Consider the following 19,584-nt stretch of genomic DNA (forward strand, 5'->3'; position numbering starts at 1 on the left):
ATCGAAAATTAACTTTACTAAAAAAAAATCAGGTACCAGTCAGAATGAGGAATCAAAAACGCTTCCCAGATATCTCGTCAAAAAACGATAGGGGGAATCAAAAGACAAAAATATCAAAACAAAATCAGACAACCCGTCCATCCTTTCATTCTTCCATCAAACAATTCCACCCATCCATTCATTCCGTCCATCCATCAGTCCATCGCATCAGTCAACGTCAAGTGCATGTGCAAGCTTTGTTCACCACCACCGAGAAAAGAACAGGAAAAGGAAATCCCCGAGAAAAACTGCTTGAACCACGACAACCACCCAGCAGCTGACCCTTCTACTTCCTTTACCAGCCTTTGTCGGTCTTCTTCTTCACTATTCCGGTCCTGTCCCCTTTTCGCGAATCTCACCAATCCATCAAACCAAGGAGGAGGGAATGACTGAGAAGAGGAGGCTTGACTCCAAACCCACCAGGCAACCAACCCCACCAAAACCAGACCCCACACCAAAATGAGCCCCAAAACCGCCAACCCCACTTTTCCACTGCGTAAACCCCTTTTCGAAGAACTGCCCTCCTAAAAGCAGTTCAAGCTTCCCTTCTTCTTCTTCTTTCCAATCGCCTGCATCCTCTCCTCCAGATGCTGCCGGGCGATCTCGGCATCGCGCCTCTTGCGCCGTTCTTCCTCGACCTGCTGCATGCTCCAGCGGTTGCTCTCCTGTTGGCGTTCCCACTGCGTCGCCTTCTCGCGCAGCTCCTTGCACTCCGTCTCGAGCGCCTCGGCGCGCCGCTTCCACATGTCTGTTTCCTGCCGGAGAGCGGCCTGCTGCCGCTCCAGGTCGGTGAGGGCCTCTTCGAGGGTCGCTGTGAGCTGTTTTTCGGCCTTGAGGTGCTTTTCGATGAGGCGGATGCGGGCTTCCTGATCTTCTTGGATCTGGGAGGCGAGAGTAGCGGCTGAGGAGGCCGGGCCGATGTCTTTGCTGGGTGGACGTGGCGTGGGCGAGGTGGTGCCTAAGCCGGAGGCCGTCGCGCCGTTGGGGAGCGGTGGCAGTGGGATAGCTGGCGGCGGGGACGGCAGCGAGGTAACCGACGAGGACTTGCGGACCTTGTTGGGGGAGTCGGCACGGCCGGTTAGAAGAGATTCGTATTTGGCCTGGTTTGCTGTTAGTGTCTGTGATGATTGACTTAGAACTGGTCGAAAACTCACCTGCAGGGCGTTGTAATCCTCCTTGATAGCTTCCAACTCCCTCTCCAGGCGCTGCTTGGCCGCGGTAGCCTCCTGAAGCTGAGCATTCTTCTCCATCTGCAGGGTTGACAGCCGGTTATTCTGGTCAAAATTATTCTGCAACTGCTGCTCGAGCTCTTCAACCACGCGCGAGTTCTTCTCGTTCTTGGCTTCGAGCTCGGCAACCCGCTGCTTGACCATGGCCACCTGGTCAACGAGCTGGTATGGACTCTTCGCCCGTGTCGGCTTGCCCGTGCTGTCGCTCTCAATAATTTCGGCCAGACCCATCCTCACGGTCTCTAGATCCCGCAGAATGGTATCGTTGATATTGCTGAGCTCAACAAACTGCTGTTCCAACTCGGCCCTCTTCTCCTGTTCAGCCACTAGCGCCCGTTGGTCGGCAGCCAACTCCTCAATGCGCTCTGACAACTTCTCAACACTGACCTCAAGGCCCATTGTCCAAGCAACCTGAGTGGCCACCTTCATCAGGTCCTCCCGGGCCTCCGTCAGATCGCTCTCAAGCTGGCGCACGCGGATGGCATGCTCAGCCTTGATCTTGGCGATCTCAGCCTCGTGTTCCTGCTTCGAGGTAGCCATGATCTGCTCGATCTCCTGCTCATGCTTGCTCTGCAACTCATGCAAGCTTTCCTGATGGGCCTTGATGGTCAGCTCGTAGTCAGCAACCTGGGCTTCGAGCTTGGCCACCAGATCCCTGCTGGCCTGGGCCTCGCTTGCGGCGGCATCACGATCAGCAGCCGCAATCTCGAGCAGCTTCTTGGTGGCGGCGTGCTGGGCCTCGGCCTCAGCGACCTTGCCCTGGTTGGTATTGATGAGCTCCTTGTACTCATCAATCTCGTTGCGCAGGAACTCGACCAGCTTCTTGTGCTTCTCTTCGGCTTCCTGGAGTGCCTTCTGGACCAACTCCTCGGGATCCACCTGGGGCGTCTGTTCGACAGCCTTCTGGTTGATTTCAGCCTCGGCCAGCTGCGCCGAGATGGACGCAATCTTGGCCTCGAGGTCGCTGATTGTATCCTTAAGCCGGCCTTCGGCCTCTGTAGCGCTCTGTAGCGCCGCCTTATGGCGCTCCTCCCACTGGACAAGCTCGGTCTCGAGCTCAGCAATACGCTGCTCACGCTTCTCAACCAGAGCGGCCGAGTCAGCAGCAGCAGCCTTAGCGCTAGCCTCAGACTCCTCAGCCTTCTTGAGCGACTCGCGCAGAGAGGCAACCTCAGCCGCCACAGCGGTAGCATCGTCCTTGTCAAAGACATCCTCCTTGGAGGATCCATCCGCGACCTTCTCTTCAGGAGCCTGCTTAGGAGGATCCTCAGCCGCAGGCTCCTTGGCAACATTCTCCTCTGCGACCTCTCTGGCAGCAGCAGCCTCCTCCTTGACCTTCTCCAGCTCATTTCTCATCTGCTCAACCTTCTTCTCCGCCTCCTCAGCAGCCTTCTTCGCCTCACTCTCCTGCTTCTCCGCGGCCTCCTTCATCAGCCTCAAGCTCTCATTCAACTCGGCTACCTTCTCCTCAAGCTCCTTCTCCCTCTTGGCGTGGCTCTCCTGAAGCTCACGGATCCTCTCCTCGCTCTTCTCGAGTTGTTCCCTCAAACCCGAGACCATAGCGTGGTCCAGGTTGAGGCTAGACCGTTCGCGCGTCAGGCCCGAAATGATGGTCATCTTGGTCTCCATCTCCCTCTTCGCCGTCGCGACATCGGCCTCAAGCTCCTGTATGCGCTCCGCCTTGGAGTGCAACTCGTGCATGGCCGCGTTGAGGTTGAGCTCGAAGTTCTGCATGACTTCGGGCTGGTTCTCAAAGTTTTCGGCGGCAATATTGCGCAGTGAGGCGAAGGAGCGGTGTGCACGGTCAATACCAACGATATTCTGGCTCGACTTGCGGCGGATGACAGGGGAGGGCGAGGTCGGGCCACTACTAGCGGCTGCTGCCTGGGCCTGGGCCTTGGCAACCTCAGTCTTGAGCTCTTCGACCATATCCAGCGTCTGCTGGTGCTGCGCCTCGAGCTGCGCATAGCGCTCAGCAAGCTCCTTCTCGGCTGCCTCACGCTCAGCAGCGATGGCCTTGAGACGCTCGAGTTCGGTAGCCAGGATCTCGGCCTGAGTAGCCTCATGTACTGGCAGCGGCGGCGAGGACTTGGGAGGGAGGACAGCAGTCTCGGCATCCGAAGCCGACGTATCGACCGGCGTAGCGGGGGTCTCCATGGCCGAGGAGAGCTCCGACGACAAAGACCTCGACGAGGGCTGGGCACCCTCGCGGGTCTCGTGCGTCCTGGAATCCGACAGGAGCGACGGCGGGCGAGTGTTCTCAGCAACCGACAGGATCGAGTCTCTCGGGCGGGGGGCAGGATGACGAGTCTCGTCAACAACATCCTGCAGCTCAGCAAGCGCACGCAGGGCTTCCTCGTACTTAGCCTGCAGCAGGTCCATCTCGTTGAGCGTGTTCTCGTGTTCGGCACGCAGGTCAAGCAGCTCCTGGGTGACGGACTCGAGCTTGTCAGCCATGAACTTGTTCTGGGCGGCGTTGGCTGAGTAGTCGACGGAGTGACCAGTACGAGACCCGATCGAGGCAGCCTTCTTCCGCCCATGGCCACGGACGGTCGTCGCAGGCGGCGGCGGCGGCGCGACAGCGCCATCCTCCATGTCTTCCTGCTCGCTCTCCGGAATGGTATCTTCGAGCTGGCTGTGGCGGCTGACGTGACTCTGGCTGCGCGAGTGGTGCTCGATGCTTCGGCTGGCAGTACGACGATGGCCGGCGCCGTTGCTCAGACCGGGAGCAGCTGGATCCTCGACGCCATCCTGTTGCTGAATATTGTCGAGTTCGTACAACAACGAGTCGAGCTTTCCAAGGCTACGTTGGCGCTCAACGATCTGCTCAAGACGGTCAATCTCACGCTGCATCAGTTCGGCGTCCTGGTCGGCCTCAGCCAGACGTTCCTCAAGGGTCGAGATGTAGTCCTCGCAGTTGGCCTCGGCCTCACGGGCGCGGGCAACCTCCTTACGAAGCTCGGCAATGATGGCGGCATTGCGTTCGTCAATATCGGTGTAGCCGTCGAGCTTGGCCTCGAGATCGTGCAGGTAGTGCTCGGTACTGGCCTCGCGGTCCATAAGCTTCTGCAGGCGGGCCTGCAGCTGGCTGTTGATCGTCTCAGTATAGGCACAGCGCGTCTCCTTCTCCAGCAGGTTACCCTCGGTGATAGCAAGAGTAGCACGGGTGCTGGCAAGGGAGTGCTCCAACGCCTGGATGGTCTTCTCATACTCGAGGACGACCTGTTCGACAGCCTGGGCGAAGCTGTTGGAGCGGTTGATGCGCTCGTCGGCAGTCTCGGCGCTCTCAGCAAGCTCGCGCTCGGCGACCTCAGCTTCGCGGGCCTTAGCCATCTCGGCGATGAGCTTCGCGTGGCGAGTGCTGAGGGCACGGTAATTTTCCTCGGCGTCCAGCAGGCGGTTCTGCAGCTCGATCTCGCGCTCAGATCTCTCCCCTGGGGCCAGGGTCCCACCCTTGCGCTCTGCGCTTCGGATCTGTTCCCGCAGGAATTCTACCTCAGCCTTGAGCCGGTCGATTATAGCTTGCTTGTCACCACCCTCATCCACTTGCTGGATGCGGGGTTTGCTCTGGATGGCCCGGGCGCGTTGTGCATATTGAACCGTGTTCAGCGTCTCACTCAGATGGAACTCAACTGGGTTCACGCATGCGATCATGTATGTGATAGCGTTGCCGCCCAGTGAATCCTGAAGCAAGCGTGTGAGCTTGGAATCACGGTATGATACGTGGGCACCGGGCTGTCTCGATGACAGCTGCGAGATGACCTTGCCCAAGGCAGCCAGACCGCCGTTGATGGAGATACCCTCCTTGGCGCGTTCACCCTGGGCACCAGTGTTCTTGAGACGCTCGCTACCAGCCAGATCAACAAAGTGCATCTTGCTGTCAATAGTTACTGTTAAATCACCGCCAGTCAGGGCCTCAAGTGGCATAGAATACCGCTTCTCCTGGCCTTCAGTTGACTGGAGCCGATTCTTCTTCTGCATAAGGTTCAAACTAAAGACGGCATGCGAACGTGAGGAGCGGGCGTTGACAGCAGTCGCGTCAGTCTGGCGCAAGGTCGAGCCCTGGGCCAGCACAGCCATCAGTTCCTCAACCGAGTTAACCTCGACGTGACGCAAGCCAGTCAGAATAATATTGCCCTTGGTATCCTGGCGGATGCCGACCTGTTCGCGCTCATGCATCGGGATATGCTCGGGGACTAGCAGGTCCCGCAGCTGCTCGTTGTAGATTTCGACATACGAGGCGCGCAGGGTCCAGTTCTTTTCTCGGTTGAGCGTGCCGGGAGGAGTAGAATACCGCGTTGGCGCACGCAACCCCGACATTGAATTTCTGTTGGGATTCCTCTCTTTGGGACCCCATAGTTTCTCGAACAGAACATGCGCAGCACGCGGGATCACGCCTAATGCCCAGTTAGAACCGCATTCTCACTCTTTCTCACTCTTTTTTTTTTTTTCAAGGAGGTCTCACTTACCCATGGAGTCGGGGTTCTCCTGTTCAGCGGGCCCTGCGGTGCCCATAGTATAAGACTTGCCAGCGCCAGACTGGCCATAGGCAAGGATGGATACATTGTAGCCCTCGGTGAAGGCGTTGATCGCGTCTTCGAGATACTCCCATATCCCGGCCTGGTCAACCTCGGGCCCAAAGACACGGTCAAAGACAAAAAGCTTGCGGCCTTGGGGCGACTCGATAGACAGGCTGGTGTTTGAGTGGACCTGAACAACAGGTCGCTGGAAGCGCTGAGGAATAAGTTCATAGCCTGGGTCGGTCGGCTTGAGCGGCGGCCGGACGCGGATAGCTATGCGATGCGAGGCGTGGCAGAGGTCAAGTCAAAGTCACGATGCAGACAAGGTATGCGGCTGTCCGAGACTGGAACAGGTGACACGGAAGAGTGCCGAGAAGTCGACAGCAAGTACTCACCAACTTTGACGGCGGTGCGAGAGTCCTCGTCGGACGCCTTGCTCCCGCCGGGTTCTGCTGCCCAGGCTCATGCGGCTGCTGCTTCGCGGAGCGGAAGTGGGAGCTGGAGCTGGAGCTGGACGGACCATAGCACTCAGTGGGCGTGTGGGCAGACTACTCCCTGGAGAAGCTGGCGGTGAGCTCGCCATGATGGCGGCTTGGGGGAGTGGGCGCTGTGTGCCTTGTTATCGGGGAATCAGGGCGTAGGGACGTCGGGTTTCGTCTCGTTTGAGGCCTGCGGCTTGTGATTGTCGGCGCCTCGTCTCAAGTCTGTCAACCTGACTCGTATGCAGTGTGCCAGAGTGCTGGGAGGGTAATTTCCCGGCGGCAGCGCAGCAACCCGTCCTTGTGGCAATGCGTTGATGCACACACACACACACACACACACACACAAAACACGGCGAACGAACGGTAGTGGGTAGCAACAAGGCTGATCGTGGTAGAGAGGACGACAGCTGGTATGCTGGTATGCTGGTATGCTGGTAGGGACCGTATGGCAGTATGGATGCTGGATGCTGGAAGCTGGGCGCGATGCTGGGCTGATCAGGCGGCACGAACCGAGAGCAGCCGAGCGAACGAGCGAGTGTGGGCGCGAAGCACGAACCACGAGCCAGCAATAACTGACTGCTACCTCACGCTACGAGAAATCGTGCGTTCGTTCTCCCCTATTTTTTCCTAACCCGTACGGTTATCCGACGTCGAACCTTCGATGCGATTTGTGCTCAGGAGCGATTGGATGTGTGTCTGTGATGTACGATGTACGCTGGAATGATTGTATGCTAGCACAGACAGTATACGGAATTCCGGGCGAAAGTCTTGCTTGTCTCCGTATCCGGGCTGTACCTTTTTTCCCTGAATCTCACCCCGCCGGTGTCACGTCTCTACGATCGCCGTCATATGCCTCGAATCGGCCTGCCGTCCACGTAGCAACAGCAGGCGACGATGACCGATCGATCTGGGGCGATGGCGATGGCGATGCGATGGGCAGTCGGCAGCTGCAGTTGCAGATGTTGCAGACGTGCAGTGCTCGTGCTTCTGGAGATTGGCGATGGTCGGTCGGACGGGGTGCAGTGGGAAATGGTCGGTCGCTTTCCTTTCGGGGGGCTGGTCTGGGGAGCTGCCCCTTGTTTATTTGGTCGAGCTAGAGACTTTGCCGACAGGGGTCTGCGCGATGACAAACGTGTCCCTGGACGTTCTTGGGCGATGGGTGAAGAGACCAAGTAGCCAAGCAGCCCGACAGTCCGGAGCAACGAGAGTTGTGATTCGACGCTTGCGATGGGTTGCGATGCTGATTGGGGCGTGATGAGGGGAGAGTGGGTGCCGGAGTCCAGGGGCCGCTACGGGGAGCCCACCAGTCCCTGGACAGTGGGTGCGGTGGACTCTTGGTGGGTGCTACGCTGTGGGTTTGGTGCCAGGCACACGCAGAAACCAACCTTGAAGTTACCTGCACTCAAGGAGGCAGTTCGATCCTTCGTCAACTTTACTTCGATGCAACCATGCTGTCGAGACTGGCATCTTTTTTTTTTTGCCTGCTATAATATACAGGCGGACTACAAGTAGAATGAATGTTTGGTTGAGAGCTTGGAGAAAAGCCTTTTCAGGTAGGTAGTGCAACTGACTGGTAGCACCACTTCAGGTGCGCCATATCTAAGTCACTGGGATTCTGAAGTAATTCTGAGGTCGATGCAAGTGAATCGGCTGCAGTGCAACCAAAGCTAGCGAGTCGAAGAAGCAACACCGACGCTGTGGATGAATGGGGATTGCAATCACTAAAAAGGAATCTGGATGCCTTGGATGGACTGGATGACCCTGTGCTGGATGGCCTGAGGATGTTTGTTTCATCGATCGATGTTTATAGATTTGATGGATTTGCCCCCTCGTTATCATCCAGAATCGAGCAGCTGAGTTGAAACAGGCCCCCCGGTCTCCTGTGGCCAGAAACGCTGGCCGCAGATAGGCGGCATGTCGCCAGGAAACGAAAAAAAAAAAAGGGAAATGCAGCTGAAGAGGAGAGACATTACTGCAAGGTGGAAGCCGTCACAATTGCAGGGTTTGCAGGGCAACGGGCGCAACTTCCATCATGCAACAGCACCCACGGAACCACCCACAGAACCCATCCCGTGCAGCAAACGAGAAGGGTTATGGCCGCACATTGGCCCGAGCGCTGGCCCTCCCCCCATCGTCCCCCCTCTCCCGATGCAGATGTGTGTGTCCAGATGCGGTTAGGCGCCCGGCCCATATGCCTGTGCTTGCCGCTTTTAGGGTATTTCCAAGTTGGGCGCCGGGGGCCAGCCGATTGGTCTTGCGAAGAAAAAAAAAATGAAAATCTGATCAACTCTTTGAAGTCGATCTGAGGTAGAGTCTCGGGGATTTTCATCTGAAGATCTGGAAGAGCGTTTTCGACTCATATCCAACTCTACGGATGCGCCCATCTTTTCCATCCAATCCGGCATAAGTTACGTATTTCATCCAATCTGCGGCATTCGAGACTCGTCGAGTTCCCCTCCCCCGCATGAGACATACCTGTGCTTCCATACCCACGAAGATGTTAACCCAATGGGCATCGAGTTCCTGGCCGAGTGCTCAGTTGTGTTCCATGTTGTGGCGGCCCAAGTTGACACATGCCAGCGTGCAAACGTGCAATGACAGCCAAACCACCAGCTATGTACCCCGCCCTGGGCATGACGACACTGCACTAAACCGCGACCTGGCCATTGAGGTTAAGGTTGATCGGAGGCCGAAACGGCTGAGCGCAACGTTCCAGGCGAAGAGAGCCAGCAAACGTTTGAACCAGCGGAGACTGAGAGTTCCTTCAATTTCCAAAGTCTGGTACGCTATCAGTGCGATATGCGCAGCCAGCACCGTGATGGAGGCCGATGACAATGGCAAGGCCAGTCGACGATGCGCCCTTCTACTGCCAGAGTCCCCACGTCATTAAACTTGGTCTCGGCCGCTGCAGCGACGAGTGCCCCTAGTAGTAGTAGTAGTAGTAGTAGTAGTAGTAGTAGTAGTAGTAGTAGTAGTAGAAGAAGAAGAAGAAGAAGAAGAAGAAGAAGAAGAAGAAGAAGAATCTGTATCTCACGCAGTAGCATGATGTGCAGGATTCATGATCACAGGACCGAACACGGCAAGCAAGCACAGAGTTTCGGTCTGGGTCCTCGTCCGTTAGCAAAGGGCTTCGACGAGCATGCGCCATGACCTCCTCTATGCGGGACATCCTCGGAGGACAGAGTCCGGCAGGATGCTCAGCGTCCACAGCAGCAAGCTGTCCCGACCTCCATCACCACTACTAGCTGGCAGCAATTTCGAGATGTGGCACATGTCCCGTCCTGCAGCGGCTTGACAAAAAGCGACAGTGCTCTCGAGTATGCGCACGAGACATAACATGCTGTAGATGTGCTGTTGGTTTGTCGATTTGTCCACTTTGCCAGTCAGTCAGTCATCCACGATTCCCCTCATCCAGCTTCTCAAAAAAGTTCTCTGCTGCTGCTCCGTACTCCATACTTCCCAAAGGGGATGACGGCCCGCCCTGCAGCAGCAGCAACCCGCCCGACCGTGCGCAACGCTGGCGTCGCTAGCAGCGGCTGAGGAAAAGCGCAGAGACACATCAACAGGACCATTCTGGTCTTTCTCGGCCCCTCTCTGACCCAGACAAGCAGATGAGCGACGAAGCCATCCAGCGCTGATCTTTCGTGATTTTAGGGCAGGCCAGCGAGTGGGAGCTCGGAAGAGGCCTAGGAGCCCCACGTGGCGATGGGGAAGGCTTGAAACATGAAGTGCAGATTGACGCTTGATCCGCCCTTCCGGGGTGTGTTTCGCGGCTAGTCAGCCAGGCAGAACGCTGGAGCCCTCGCTGGAATGTTGGAGGAGCCGGCGCAGTTGGCGATCCGGTTGGAAACAAGCAACGATCGTGCCGTGATGTGACGCTCATTGATGATTGGAGGAAAAGCAACGGTAGTAGCCCACTTTTCGCATGACATCGGTTGCGGATGTGAGCCCCACTCGTGTTGATCACGTGAGTAGGCGAAGCAGTCGCGCTGGGCGTCGCGTCTGTTCGCGTTTGCTGTAGTGTACTGTGTAGCGATCCCCGGTACCCCTCTGAGACTGCCTTCCTGTTGCGTTCGGCTTGTGGGGTGGAAATCCATCTGTGTCACCATCATCAATTGACTCGCAAGAGTCGAGACCAAGACCATCGATGACAATTGACGACGCCATTCCGACTCGTTTCTCGGGATAACAGACACCGAGAAGGAATCTCTCCTGCCGATACAGATTACAGATCACCAGTTACAGCCACAATGCCTGAAGTGATCTCCCTCCTTTCTGACTCCGAGTCTGAATCAAGACCGCCGCCTCGCGCAAGAGCACGGCAACGTTCACGACCCACATCGCCCACGCGCAACACCAGCAGCCGATCGGTAGCCGTTGACCATGATGACTTCTTTAAATGGGATGAAGCTATCATCCCCCAGTCAAGCTTCGCAGCCCCCCTGCGCACCACGACCGAGGAACCTGCCAGAAAGAGACGCCGCCTCAGTCCTATCGAGCCAAGTAGCCCCCTAAGCCCGATCCTCCCGCCTGCGCCAGAATCGAGGGCTTCATCACTTTCTCCGCCTCGAAAACAGAGGGGGCAAAAATTGAAGGAAGTCGACTGGGGAAAGAGTTCGGTTCAGGTTAGCGGATGGAAGACGTCCAATGGACCCGACTCGCAATTTAGTAATTTCAGCTACGACGACTTGGGCTTATTGGATAGCGATGAGATTATTCCGAGTTCGGTCCCCTTGGCCAAGGAGAAGGGGAAGGGAAAAGAAAAAGAAGTTGTGCCGGCGGAGGGACCGGCTAAAAAGCGAGATCCGATTGTGATCGATGAGATCGATGACATTGACTTTTTTGACGACATGCCCGGGCCTTCACGTCGACGAGAGTTGCCTAAGCCGACGGTAGCAGCATGGGATCCGATTTCGAGCTCTGCCCCTCCTTCTACATTTCACTCTCGTCCAGGCAGTCCGTCCCGCGGGCCTAGTAAGGTGCGATCTGTGGTCATTACCATCGATGATGATTCGGACGATTGTCAAGCTTCCAAGAATTCAAGGCCTATCGATGTTGATGATATCGATGATGTCGATATCGACGACGACGGAGACGACGACAACAGCGACGATGATTTCCCCGACCTCATAGATTTGGCTTCCAGACCGCTCCCCATATTCGCATCCTCCACTAAACCCGACTCGTACAGCTGCAGCTCTTCCTCAAAACCCCTCCCCCAGTCCAAACCTAAGTCCAAGTCCGGTAGCGAGCCCAAAAAGACTGCCCAGGAGAGGGCCCGGGAGCGTGAGGAGAAGGCCAGAGAGAGGGAAGAAAGGACCAAAGAACGTGAAGCCAAACGTAAGCACAAGCTCCAGGAGAAGGAGCGCGCGAAAGAACAAAAGGCCCGTGAGAAAGCCCTCGCCGAAGCCAACAAGATGCGCACCGACAAGAAGCTGTCCACGCCAGAGATGATTGTCGATCTACCGTTATCGCTCGACGAAGCCGTTCGGGTGCAAGCCGAAACCTTACTGCGCGATCTGGGGGTTTTCTGCACGACATGGAACAGCCCCGTTGAGAACGTCGTGCGCTGGCGGAGGAAAGTCAAGGCGAATTACAACGAAGAATTAGGGTTGTGGGAGCCGGTCCCAGAGAGGATCGAAAAAGAGGGTTTCGCGATGGTGATAATGACGGCGCAGAGGTATGTCGACATCGTCCTTGGCGATAGCGACGACCCAACCGTATTCGACTCAACTGGCATCGACGCCCACGTCACGCGCATGCGCTCCGCCTTCCCAGGCGACACCCTCATCTACATGATCGAGGGCCTCAACCTCTGGCTCCGCAAGAACCGCACCGCGCGCAACAGACAGTTCGTTTCAGCTGTCCGCTCTGGCCTCGATAATAACCTCGATAACAACCCATCCGAACCCCCTCCTTCAACCCAATCCCGCCGCCGCAAACAAAACCCTTCCCCCCAAAGCTACATAGACGAAAATGTCATCTCTTACTCCCTCCTGCACCTCCAAATCCACCACAGCCCCAACCTACAAATCCACCACACCACCCTCCCACTCGATACCGCTCGCTGGATCGCCATATTCACCCAGCACATCAGCACCGTGCCCTACCGCCGACAGCGCGACGCCTACCTCGACTCAGCTGCTTCCTTCTGCATGGACAGCGGGCAGGTCCGGACGGCGGACAGCCCGCGCGAGATCTATGTGCGCATGCTGCAGGAGATTGGGAGGGTTACCGCGCCGATTGCGTACGGCATTGCCGAGGAGTATCCGAGCGTGAGGAAGTTGGTTAAGGGACTGGAAGAGAAGGGGCCGTTGGCATTGGAGAAAGTGAGGAGGTGTGTAGGCCGGATGGGGGGCAGGGGGGATCGGGTGGTTGGGCCGGCGGTTAGTCGGAGGATGTGGAAGATCTTTTTGGGAAGGGATGAGACTAGTATGGATATTTAAAGGGACTGTTGTCGTGATGGTTGATTTGGTTCTATTGATGTGAGGATGCGCAGTTGTGGTGATTGCTGGATGTAAGGGCTGTCGGATACATAGACACACAGTATTCTACTATAGACTTTATGGAATTAGGCGAATGTATCTGCTCCCATCTAGCTCGCCAAACCCTTGCCCATCAGAGAAGCAGGTTCATGAGCCAAAAAAAAAAAAAACAAAAATAATCATAATCATAGCCATTACCATTACCCTATCTACTTCCCCTACCCATCATCCTCATTCTCTCCTCGATACGTTTTAGGTATCAGGGAGATTACTCCCCTTTCCCCATAAGCACCTCTAACCCCCCAACACAGGCCTGCACGACTTCGGCAGTCCTACTCCGTTTCGCACAATCCACAAGCACCTGTACCGCTCCCCCCTTTACCATGGCATCCCTCGCAGCCTTGCCCACATCCCCCTCAGCAGTGACCATATTCCCCACAATCACCGCTCCGCGATGCCGCAATCCCTCATCATCCTGCTCACGGCACAGGCCCAATATAATGTCGACTCCCCTGGGATGGGCGATGACAGTCTTGACCACAAATTCGAATTGCGTCAGCGCAGCCATCGCTCCTCCCGCCGCAGAGCGGGCCTTGGGATCCTCTGCGTCGCAGAGAGCAAGCATCACCTTCACCCTATTCGCGCATTTCACGGCGTTTTTCTCCTCGTCTGCAAACAGTTCATGAGCTTGCTCTGGCGCTTGCACAATGTTACACACGAGCTCGGCGGCTGCAGTCGAGACGCGGGAATTGCTGTTAAAGAGCAGTTCCTCGATCTTGTCCCATGCCGCACGGACGATAGTGCGGCGCGTATCGTGGTCGGTTGAGGCGAGGTTCGTCAGGGCCAGGAGGGACTCGAAGGTTGGGAGCAGGTCGCGTGTGTCCGAGCTGTCGTCAGGAGTAAGTAGGGTCGTGAGGGGGCGTACGGCAGATGTCTGGGAGACGGGCCGCGAGCCGCCGAAGACGAGGGCCGGGTTGATAGAGATGAGGATGCGCGCTAGGGCTTGAGCAGCTGTGCGGCGGGCGAGGGCTTCCTTCTCAGGGAGGGCAGACCAGGAGGACAGAAGCACGCGCACGGCTCCCTGCTGGGCGAGTTGGCCGCGCAGGGACTGAGTTACGGAGATGGAATGGAGAATGGAGATAATAAGGGTCAGTGAGGCAACAGAGGACTCTTTGCTGTGGATAGCCAGCACGGGGGTGATGCCAGCTTCGAAAACACGCTTGCAACGTGCCGCAACGTGGGCGTCATCCATGAGGGAATCCGGCTGCAACTTGCCGGCTGCATCGGCGTAGGCCTTGAGCTGGCGCAGCTTCTCCTGCTCTTCAGTCTCGCGGGGGAGGTATCGAGTCAGGTTGACGAAAATGCTGAGCGCGCCATAGGCAAGAGGGGATTTGGGAGGGGCCTTCTCGAGCGTCCTGACCAGTCTTTTCAGGGTCTCTTTGTCCTGGGAGAGCTCTTCCTTGACCTTAGACTGCAGAGAGGCGTATGCCAGGCCCTCGACCGACACTTGGGCATGATCCGGATCGTCGACGAGCATCTTGCTGAACCTCTTGGACAAGTCCTCGATGCTGGTTTCGGCTTGCTGGACCCTAGGTTCATCGTTTTCGTCACTGCCCTTGTCGCCAGGTTTCTTAGGAGCAGGTTGCTTGGGAACGGCCTTGAAAGCACAGAGGAACACCATCAGCATCAGCAATCAGGCTTCGTGCCGGACGAAGAAGGCTGATCGTGGCTCACCCTGAGCTTGGCCAAGACCACGGCGGCCAGGTTCTGGACGTGTTGCGAATGGCGGCGCATGTACAACGAACCCTCGTGGTTATTAACGTCAGGGTCTCCGGTGTGCTGCGCCGAGCACACGACTTCGTCGGGATCTTGGTCGACGATCTCTTCGAGCCAGTCGATGCAGTACCTCTCAACAGCCTCACGGCAGGCGGCATGCATGCAGGCGGCGTTGAGCATCTCGAGACAGGCGGTCTCGACCTTGCGGCTCTTGAACTTACGCCGCATCAGCGGGCCTAAGCTAGGCAGAAAGCCCTCGGTCAGGAAGAGCTCGGACGTCAGGTCGGGGACGACGGGGAACATGGCGGTAGCCACGCAAAATGCCACGATGTAGTCATCGTAGGTGCTGCGGCGGATGCGGGCAAGAAAGAATTCGGAGAGCATCTTGCGGCCGTGGTCTCCGGCGGCGTTGAGGAAGGCTGACGTGCAGAGCGTGGCATGGGCACGCACCGTCTCGGCCTGGCGCATGTCCAGGTAACCCAGGATGGTGTCAAGACAGTCGGCGTCGATGACGGCCACGATGCTCTGCTCGCCTTTCTTGACAGCGTCGGGGTCATCGTTGAGCAGGCCCGTCAGCGTGTCCAGGCTAGCTACCGTCTCCTCATCCTCCTTGCCGCCCTCCATCAGGCGGGCGAACAACAGGAGTGTCTTGTCCTGCCGGCTGAGATCGTCGAAGGGGGGCTGGTCTGTGGACGACATCTTGGAGGGAAGCAGAATCGAGTTTCCTGGATATGAGTATGGAAGAGTTGAGCAGGAGCTAAGTCGACTACACAATCAACGCTCTCATGGCCGACCAACCCATGAGCTAAGCTGGGGAAGGAAAAAAAATGGGTCGACAGTTGACAGTTGACCAGAGCGACCGACCCAGACAAATATTAATTCGCTGACAACGCAGGCGTGGTCCTACCCTACTACCTCGCCTTATTGCCTCGCTTGTTTGATCAACTCCCAAGTCTTGAAGTTGTGTGGATAAGAGAACCGTAGCGTAACAGTAACAGGAGAGCGATAAGGTGACCTCTGCCCAGTCAGGCGGCAGTGCCCCGCCATCACATGGATGGAACCTTCGATACTTGCTCCCCCCCCCCCCCACTTGTGTCATCTGGCAGCCTGTCAAGGACGTGATTCTGTCTGGAGGCCGTAATTACAGGCAATACGATGTTACGTACAAGAACCCAAATAGGCGACGAAGCTGCCCACGTATGAGGGCGGCTCCACGCAAACTTGTCTGATAGAACTTGAAAAACTGCCATTCTATTGTCATTCAAAACTTATTTCAGTGTCAACTTCGCTCTTGTTTTGGAAACATCATACATTGTTATGAGGATTGGTGCTTCTCTTTTTCCCAAGATCCTTGTATTGTTACTCTGTACACAAAAATACAAAACTCACAAAGAGCATGCGGAGGACAGCCGAGTTCAAGTGGGGCTTTGTCCGGCTGCAGGGCTGGGTGGGGCGACTCGACATTGACAGGGGCCTTGGCTTTCGCGACAACGCGTTCGACCTTTGACCCTCTCAACCGCGAAGCATCCGGTCCGCCATCCATTGAGATTGCCATCCAGGTTCATGACAAGCGACAGTGCTTCCGAGCCTGCTGATGCGCATCCTCCTCGAAGCGGCGGCTGAAGCGGCATTGCATTGGGCCTGATTGACTGACTGCAGCCAATGCTCTCGGGTTGAGAGACGCCCGTCGACTTTTTTGTCTTTTTTTTTTTTTCAAGTCCCTGCCGACGTCAATCGTCCATCACCCCACCCTCCTCCACCCAGCGCTATTGACCGTATGAAGTGAGCGCCAAAGTACACTGCCACCATGAGCGCCCAGGACGCCGTCGACGCCTCGGAGCACTACGAGGTGTGGAACACGGACGACATCCCGTCGCTGCGCACCATCATCATCGACACGAACCCCCGCGCCTGGGCCGCCCTCGCCGACGTGCTGCCACTGTCCAAGGCTATTGCCAACATTCTCATTTTTGTCAACGCCCACTTAGCCTTCAGTAATTCAAATCAGGTCGCCATCATCGCGTCACATACCAACCGCGCCGTCTGGCTGTACCCTCAGCCCCCCGAGCCGCTGCCGTCCGGTTCGTCGTCCCACGATGCCGCTGCTCGCAAGAGCGCCACCATCGGCAAGTACCCCCAGTTCGCCCAGATCGAGAAGTCCCTGCTGTCATCCATCCGCGCTCTCATGGACGACACAACCCCCTCCGACCTCGATACCACCACGACCCAGATCTCCGGGGCCTTGACTCTCGCCCTCGCTCACATTAACAAGACTGCCCTCTCCCTGACCGCCTCCAACACCGCTGCTGCGGCTGTCGCAACGGGGCATTCTCTCACAGCTGGCAGTGCAGCCAGCGTAGCCGCCAAAGCAGCCAGCACCTCGACCAGCGCCGGCCTGGCCGGCCTACACGCGCGCATCCTCATCATTTCAGTCAGCGACAGCTCCGCAGCGCAGTACATCCCCACGATGAACGCCGTCTTCGCCGCAGCTCACGCCCGCATCGCCATTGACACGCTCGCACTCCGCGGAAGCGCTACGTTTCTCGAGCAGGCAAGTTTCATCACGCGCGGCACCTTCATCCGCGCCGCTGAGCCTCGTGGCTTGCTGCAGTACCTCATGTTCGGCTTTGGCAGCGGTAGTGCGCCATCGAACCCTGCTGCAGCGGCCGCTGCCGCGGAGAAGTCGACAATTGGGGGTCCCAAGCCATCAGGTGCCGCTGCTGCCCAGCCTGCTGCTGGCACAACGAAGCCTGGTGCAGCTGGCAAGCTACCCCCCGGGGCGGCAGTCACGGATCTGTTGATGACTCCCAGCGCCGAGGCAGTCGACTTCCGGGCAGCCTGCTTCTGTCACCGGAATGTGGTTGATACAGGGTTTGTGTGTTCTGTGTGTCTCAGCATTTTTTGTGAGGTGCCTCCGGGGGGCGAATGCATGACATGCGGGACGAAACTGGCGTTGGGGGATTACGGAAAGATGCCGGCTGCTGCAGTGGAGGCTGTTGCTAAGCTGATTCAAGCTAAGGCTGGGGCAGAAAACGGGGCGACGTCGCCTTCGGCGAGGAAGGAGAAACGGAAGGCTGGGACTAATGGGGAGATCTAGGGTATGTAGATGCCTGTGTGTTTGTTGTTGTTTTGGTTGTTGTTGGGGGGGAAGGGAAGGGGGGGAAGGGTTGGGTCATGCACATATGCTAATGTGTTAATTGGTTTGAGTTGGGATTTCCATCCTCACGGCGTTGTGGAAGGGGGGTTCGAGTTTGGGTGTCGGCGTTTCGGAAAGGGAAAATACAGGATTGTATTCTGTCCCTACGTTGAAAGAGGCCTCAAATCATTAGAAGGCTGTAACCTATCTAGGTTGATTAGAATTTTTGCACGGATCTAGCAACCCAGGGCTTGGTCTAGAGGCTTGAAGGGGCCATGAGAACATATTCTTCTGATATCAAACCTGAGCAGTTACATTGAGTCCTGTCAATATCGCGAGACCTTGCCTTTTGCGCTTTATTCTCTCTACCCTGAGCCAACCGATACCTTTCGTCATTATTTCTGAATCAACTATGTCCATCCATACCAAGTCTCAAAATCCCTTATTTTGCCAAGATTGATCCAAAAATTACGCTCTTCCATCAAACCCAAACCTCCGGTCAAGTTTTAACAAGAAACAATCTCTACTACCACTCTGGCTCCCCTCGGCCTAGCTCAGCTGCCTCGAACTCACAGCTCCCGATGCCTATGACTCAGGCTGCTTATCCTTCCCTTCCTGTTGCTTTTCCTTGGCCTTGTCCTCACTCTCTCCCTGACCAATGGCCTTTGGTAGCTGATGGAGCTGGTGCATCAGATTATGCCTGGCTTCTGCAACGGTCTGTTTTGTTGGGGAGCGAATCTATTAGCAAGTATGTTTTGAAATGATAGCTTGGCAGGTTGTGAAGACCCGGGGGAGGGGGCATTACAATTCCTATGTCAGTTGCGTACTGCAGCAACTTTTCACTGTCGACAAGGGTCTTGCCTGCTTGATCCTTTTTCGACTTTTCGCGGTAGTCTATGGCAGCTCTGAGGCCAAACCTGGGAGTTGCAATCGTCAGATCAATAGATTCTCTTAAGAAGAGGGACGCGTATCCCATGACAAGAAATAAAACGGCAAACCATATATTCACAGATAGGCCTGCTTCTTCCATATGATCCAATCACTTGGAACTGTACTTGAACATGAACAGAAAGAACCGATAAGAACTTACTTTCCACATCTGCCCCTAGTCGGCTCCTTATTCCCGTCTCTCTCAGCCCCAGCCATTTCGCCCTCGCGGTATGGGTCGCGGCCACGGGATTGGATCTCACGATCCTCCTCTGTGAAGCCCACATTATCATTGTGCATGCCCGCGGGCGTGTTGAGAAACATCGACATGGCTGCTGGCTTGCTTGGTCTCTCGAGTTAAAGCACACCTTGTCTTGGTTGTCAATGCTCACGGTTGTGGTGGAGCGTGAGTGTAGGCCGTTTATTCAAGGGGTTGTCGCAGAAGCAGATAGTCGATTCAAATTACGTGGATAAAGGTTGAGTGTTTGAGTGATTATGTTGGTCAAGAAGGCGTGGCAGAATCTTAACTTATATGCCTTTTCTGAGACTGGACAAGATGTTTGTGTCTTGATATGGCGAGGTGAGAGTCGAAGTCAGGTGGACCCTTTTTTTACTCCGACCAATTGAAGGTGACAGGCACCTGTGAGAAATGGACTAAGGAATTCCAAATCACATCGGATCGATCAGCTGGGATTAAATAGCAAAATCCATCACTCAGCTGGGAATGGCAGCTGATGTGCCCTTCATGTGCTTCTCGAGTTCGAGAACCCTTTCCTTTATGTCCCACAACTTCCCCGGCAGGCAACACAAGGCTTCACACAAGACAAGTCGCTGGCCGACTTGGGAAGGTGGGGCACCTGACCCAAACGTGTTCCCTGAAGGCAGGAAGGCACCTCCACCGAAGTATTAAGGGGCTGAAGAAAGATGCAAAGAAGCTACAGCGCCAGCGCCGTAGTGGTGCCGCAGCCCATGAGAGACACAGCCTGGCTG

The 19,584-nt window shown here is 56.3% G+C and overlaps 5 protein-coding genes across 5 annotated transcripts; 2 read left to right on the forward strand and 3 right to left on the reverse strand.

Moving 5' to 3' along the window:
• Positions 1–563: 563 nt before the first annotated feature.
• On the reverse strand, positions 564–6,371 carry CTHT_0004430 (putative kinesin family protein; the record flags this gene model as incomplete). Its single annotated transcript, XM_006690920.1, has 4 exons — positions 564–1,139; positions 1,194–5,665; positions 5,738–6,061; positions 6,188–6,371. 4 exons carry the CDS (start codon positions 6,369–6,371, stop codon positions 564–566), a joined length of 5,556 nt encoding a protein of 1,851 aa, XP_006690983.1.
• Positions 6,372–10,520: 4,149 nt separating this feature from the next.
• CTHT_0004440 (nuclease-like protein) lies at positions 10,521–12,716 on the forward strand (the record flags this gene model as incomplete). Its single annotated transcript, XM_006690921.1, has 1 exon — positions 10,521–12,716. The coding sequence occupies one exon, from the start codon at positions 10,521–10,523 to the stop codon at positions 12,714–12,716; it is 2,196 nt and encodes a 731-aa protein (XP_006690984.1).
• A 307-nt stretch (positions 12,717–13,023) lies between these two features.
• On the reverse strand, positions 13,024–15,230 carry CTHT_0004450 (uncharacterized protein; the record flags this gene model as incomplete). Its single annotated transcript, XM_006690922.1, has 2 exons — positions 13,024–14,412; positions 14,490–15,230. The coding sequence occupies 2 exons, from the start codon at positions 15,228–15,230 to the stop codon at positions 13,024–13,026; spliced, it is 2,130 nt and encodes a 709-aa protein (XP_006690985.1).
• A 1,108-nt stretch (positions 15,231–16,338) lies between these two features.
• CTHT_0004460 (putative transcription factor) lies at positions 16,339–17,628 on the forward strand (the record flags this gene model as incomplete). Its single annotated transcript, XM_006690923.1, has 1 exon — positions 16,339–17,628. The coding sequence occupies one exon, from the start codon at positions 16,339–16,341 to the stop codon at positions 17,626–17,628; it is 1,290 nt and encodes a 429-aa protein (XP_006690986.1).
• A 624-nt stretch (positions 17,629–18,252) lies between these two features.
• Positions 18,253–18,924, reverse strand: CTHT_0004470 (uncharacterized protein; the record flags this gene model as incomplete). The annotated part of the gene is made up of 3 exons (XM_006690924.1): positions 18,253–18,384; positions 18,473–18,584; positions 18,758–18,924. The coding sequence occupies 3 exons, from the start codon at positions 18,922–18,924 to the stop codon at positions 18,253–18,255; spliced, it is 411 nt and encodes a 136-aa protein (XP_006690987.1).
• Positions 18,925–19,584: the final 660 nt, after the last annotated feature.

Source organism: Thermochaetoides thermophila (genome assembly GCF_000221225.1).
Source record: "Thermochaetoides thermophila DSM 1495 unplaced genomic scaffold scf7180000011806, whole genome shotgun sequence".
Taxonomy (NCBI): Eukaryota; Fungi; Ascomycota; class Sordariomycetes; order Sordariales; family Chaetomiaceae; genus Thermochaetoides; species Thermochaetoides thermophila.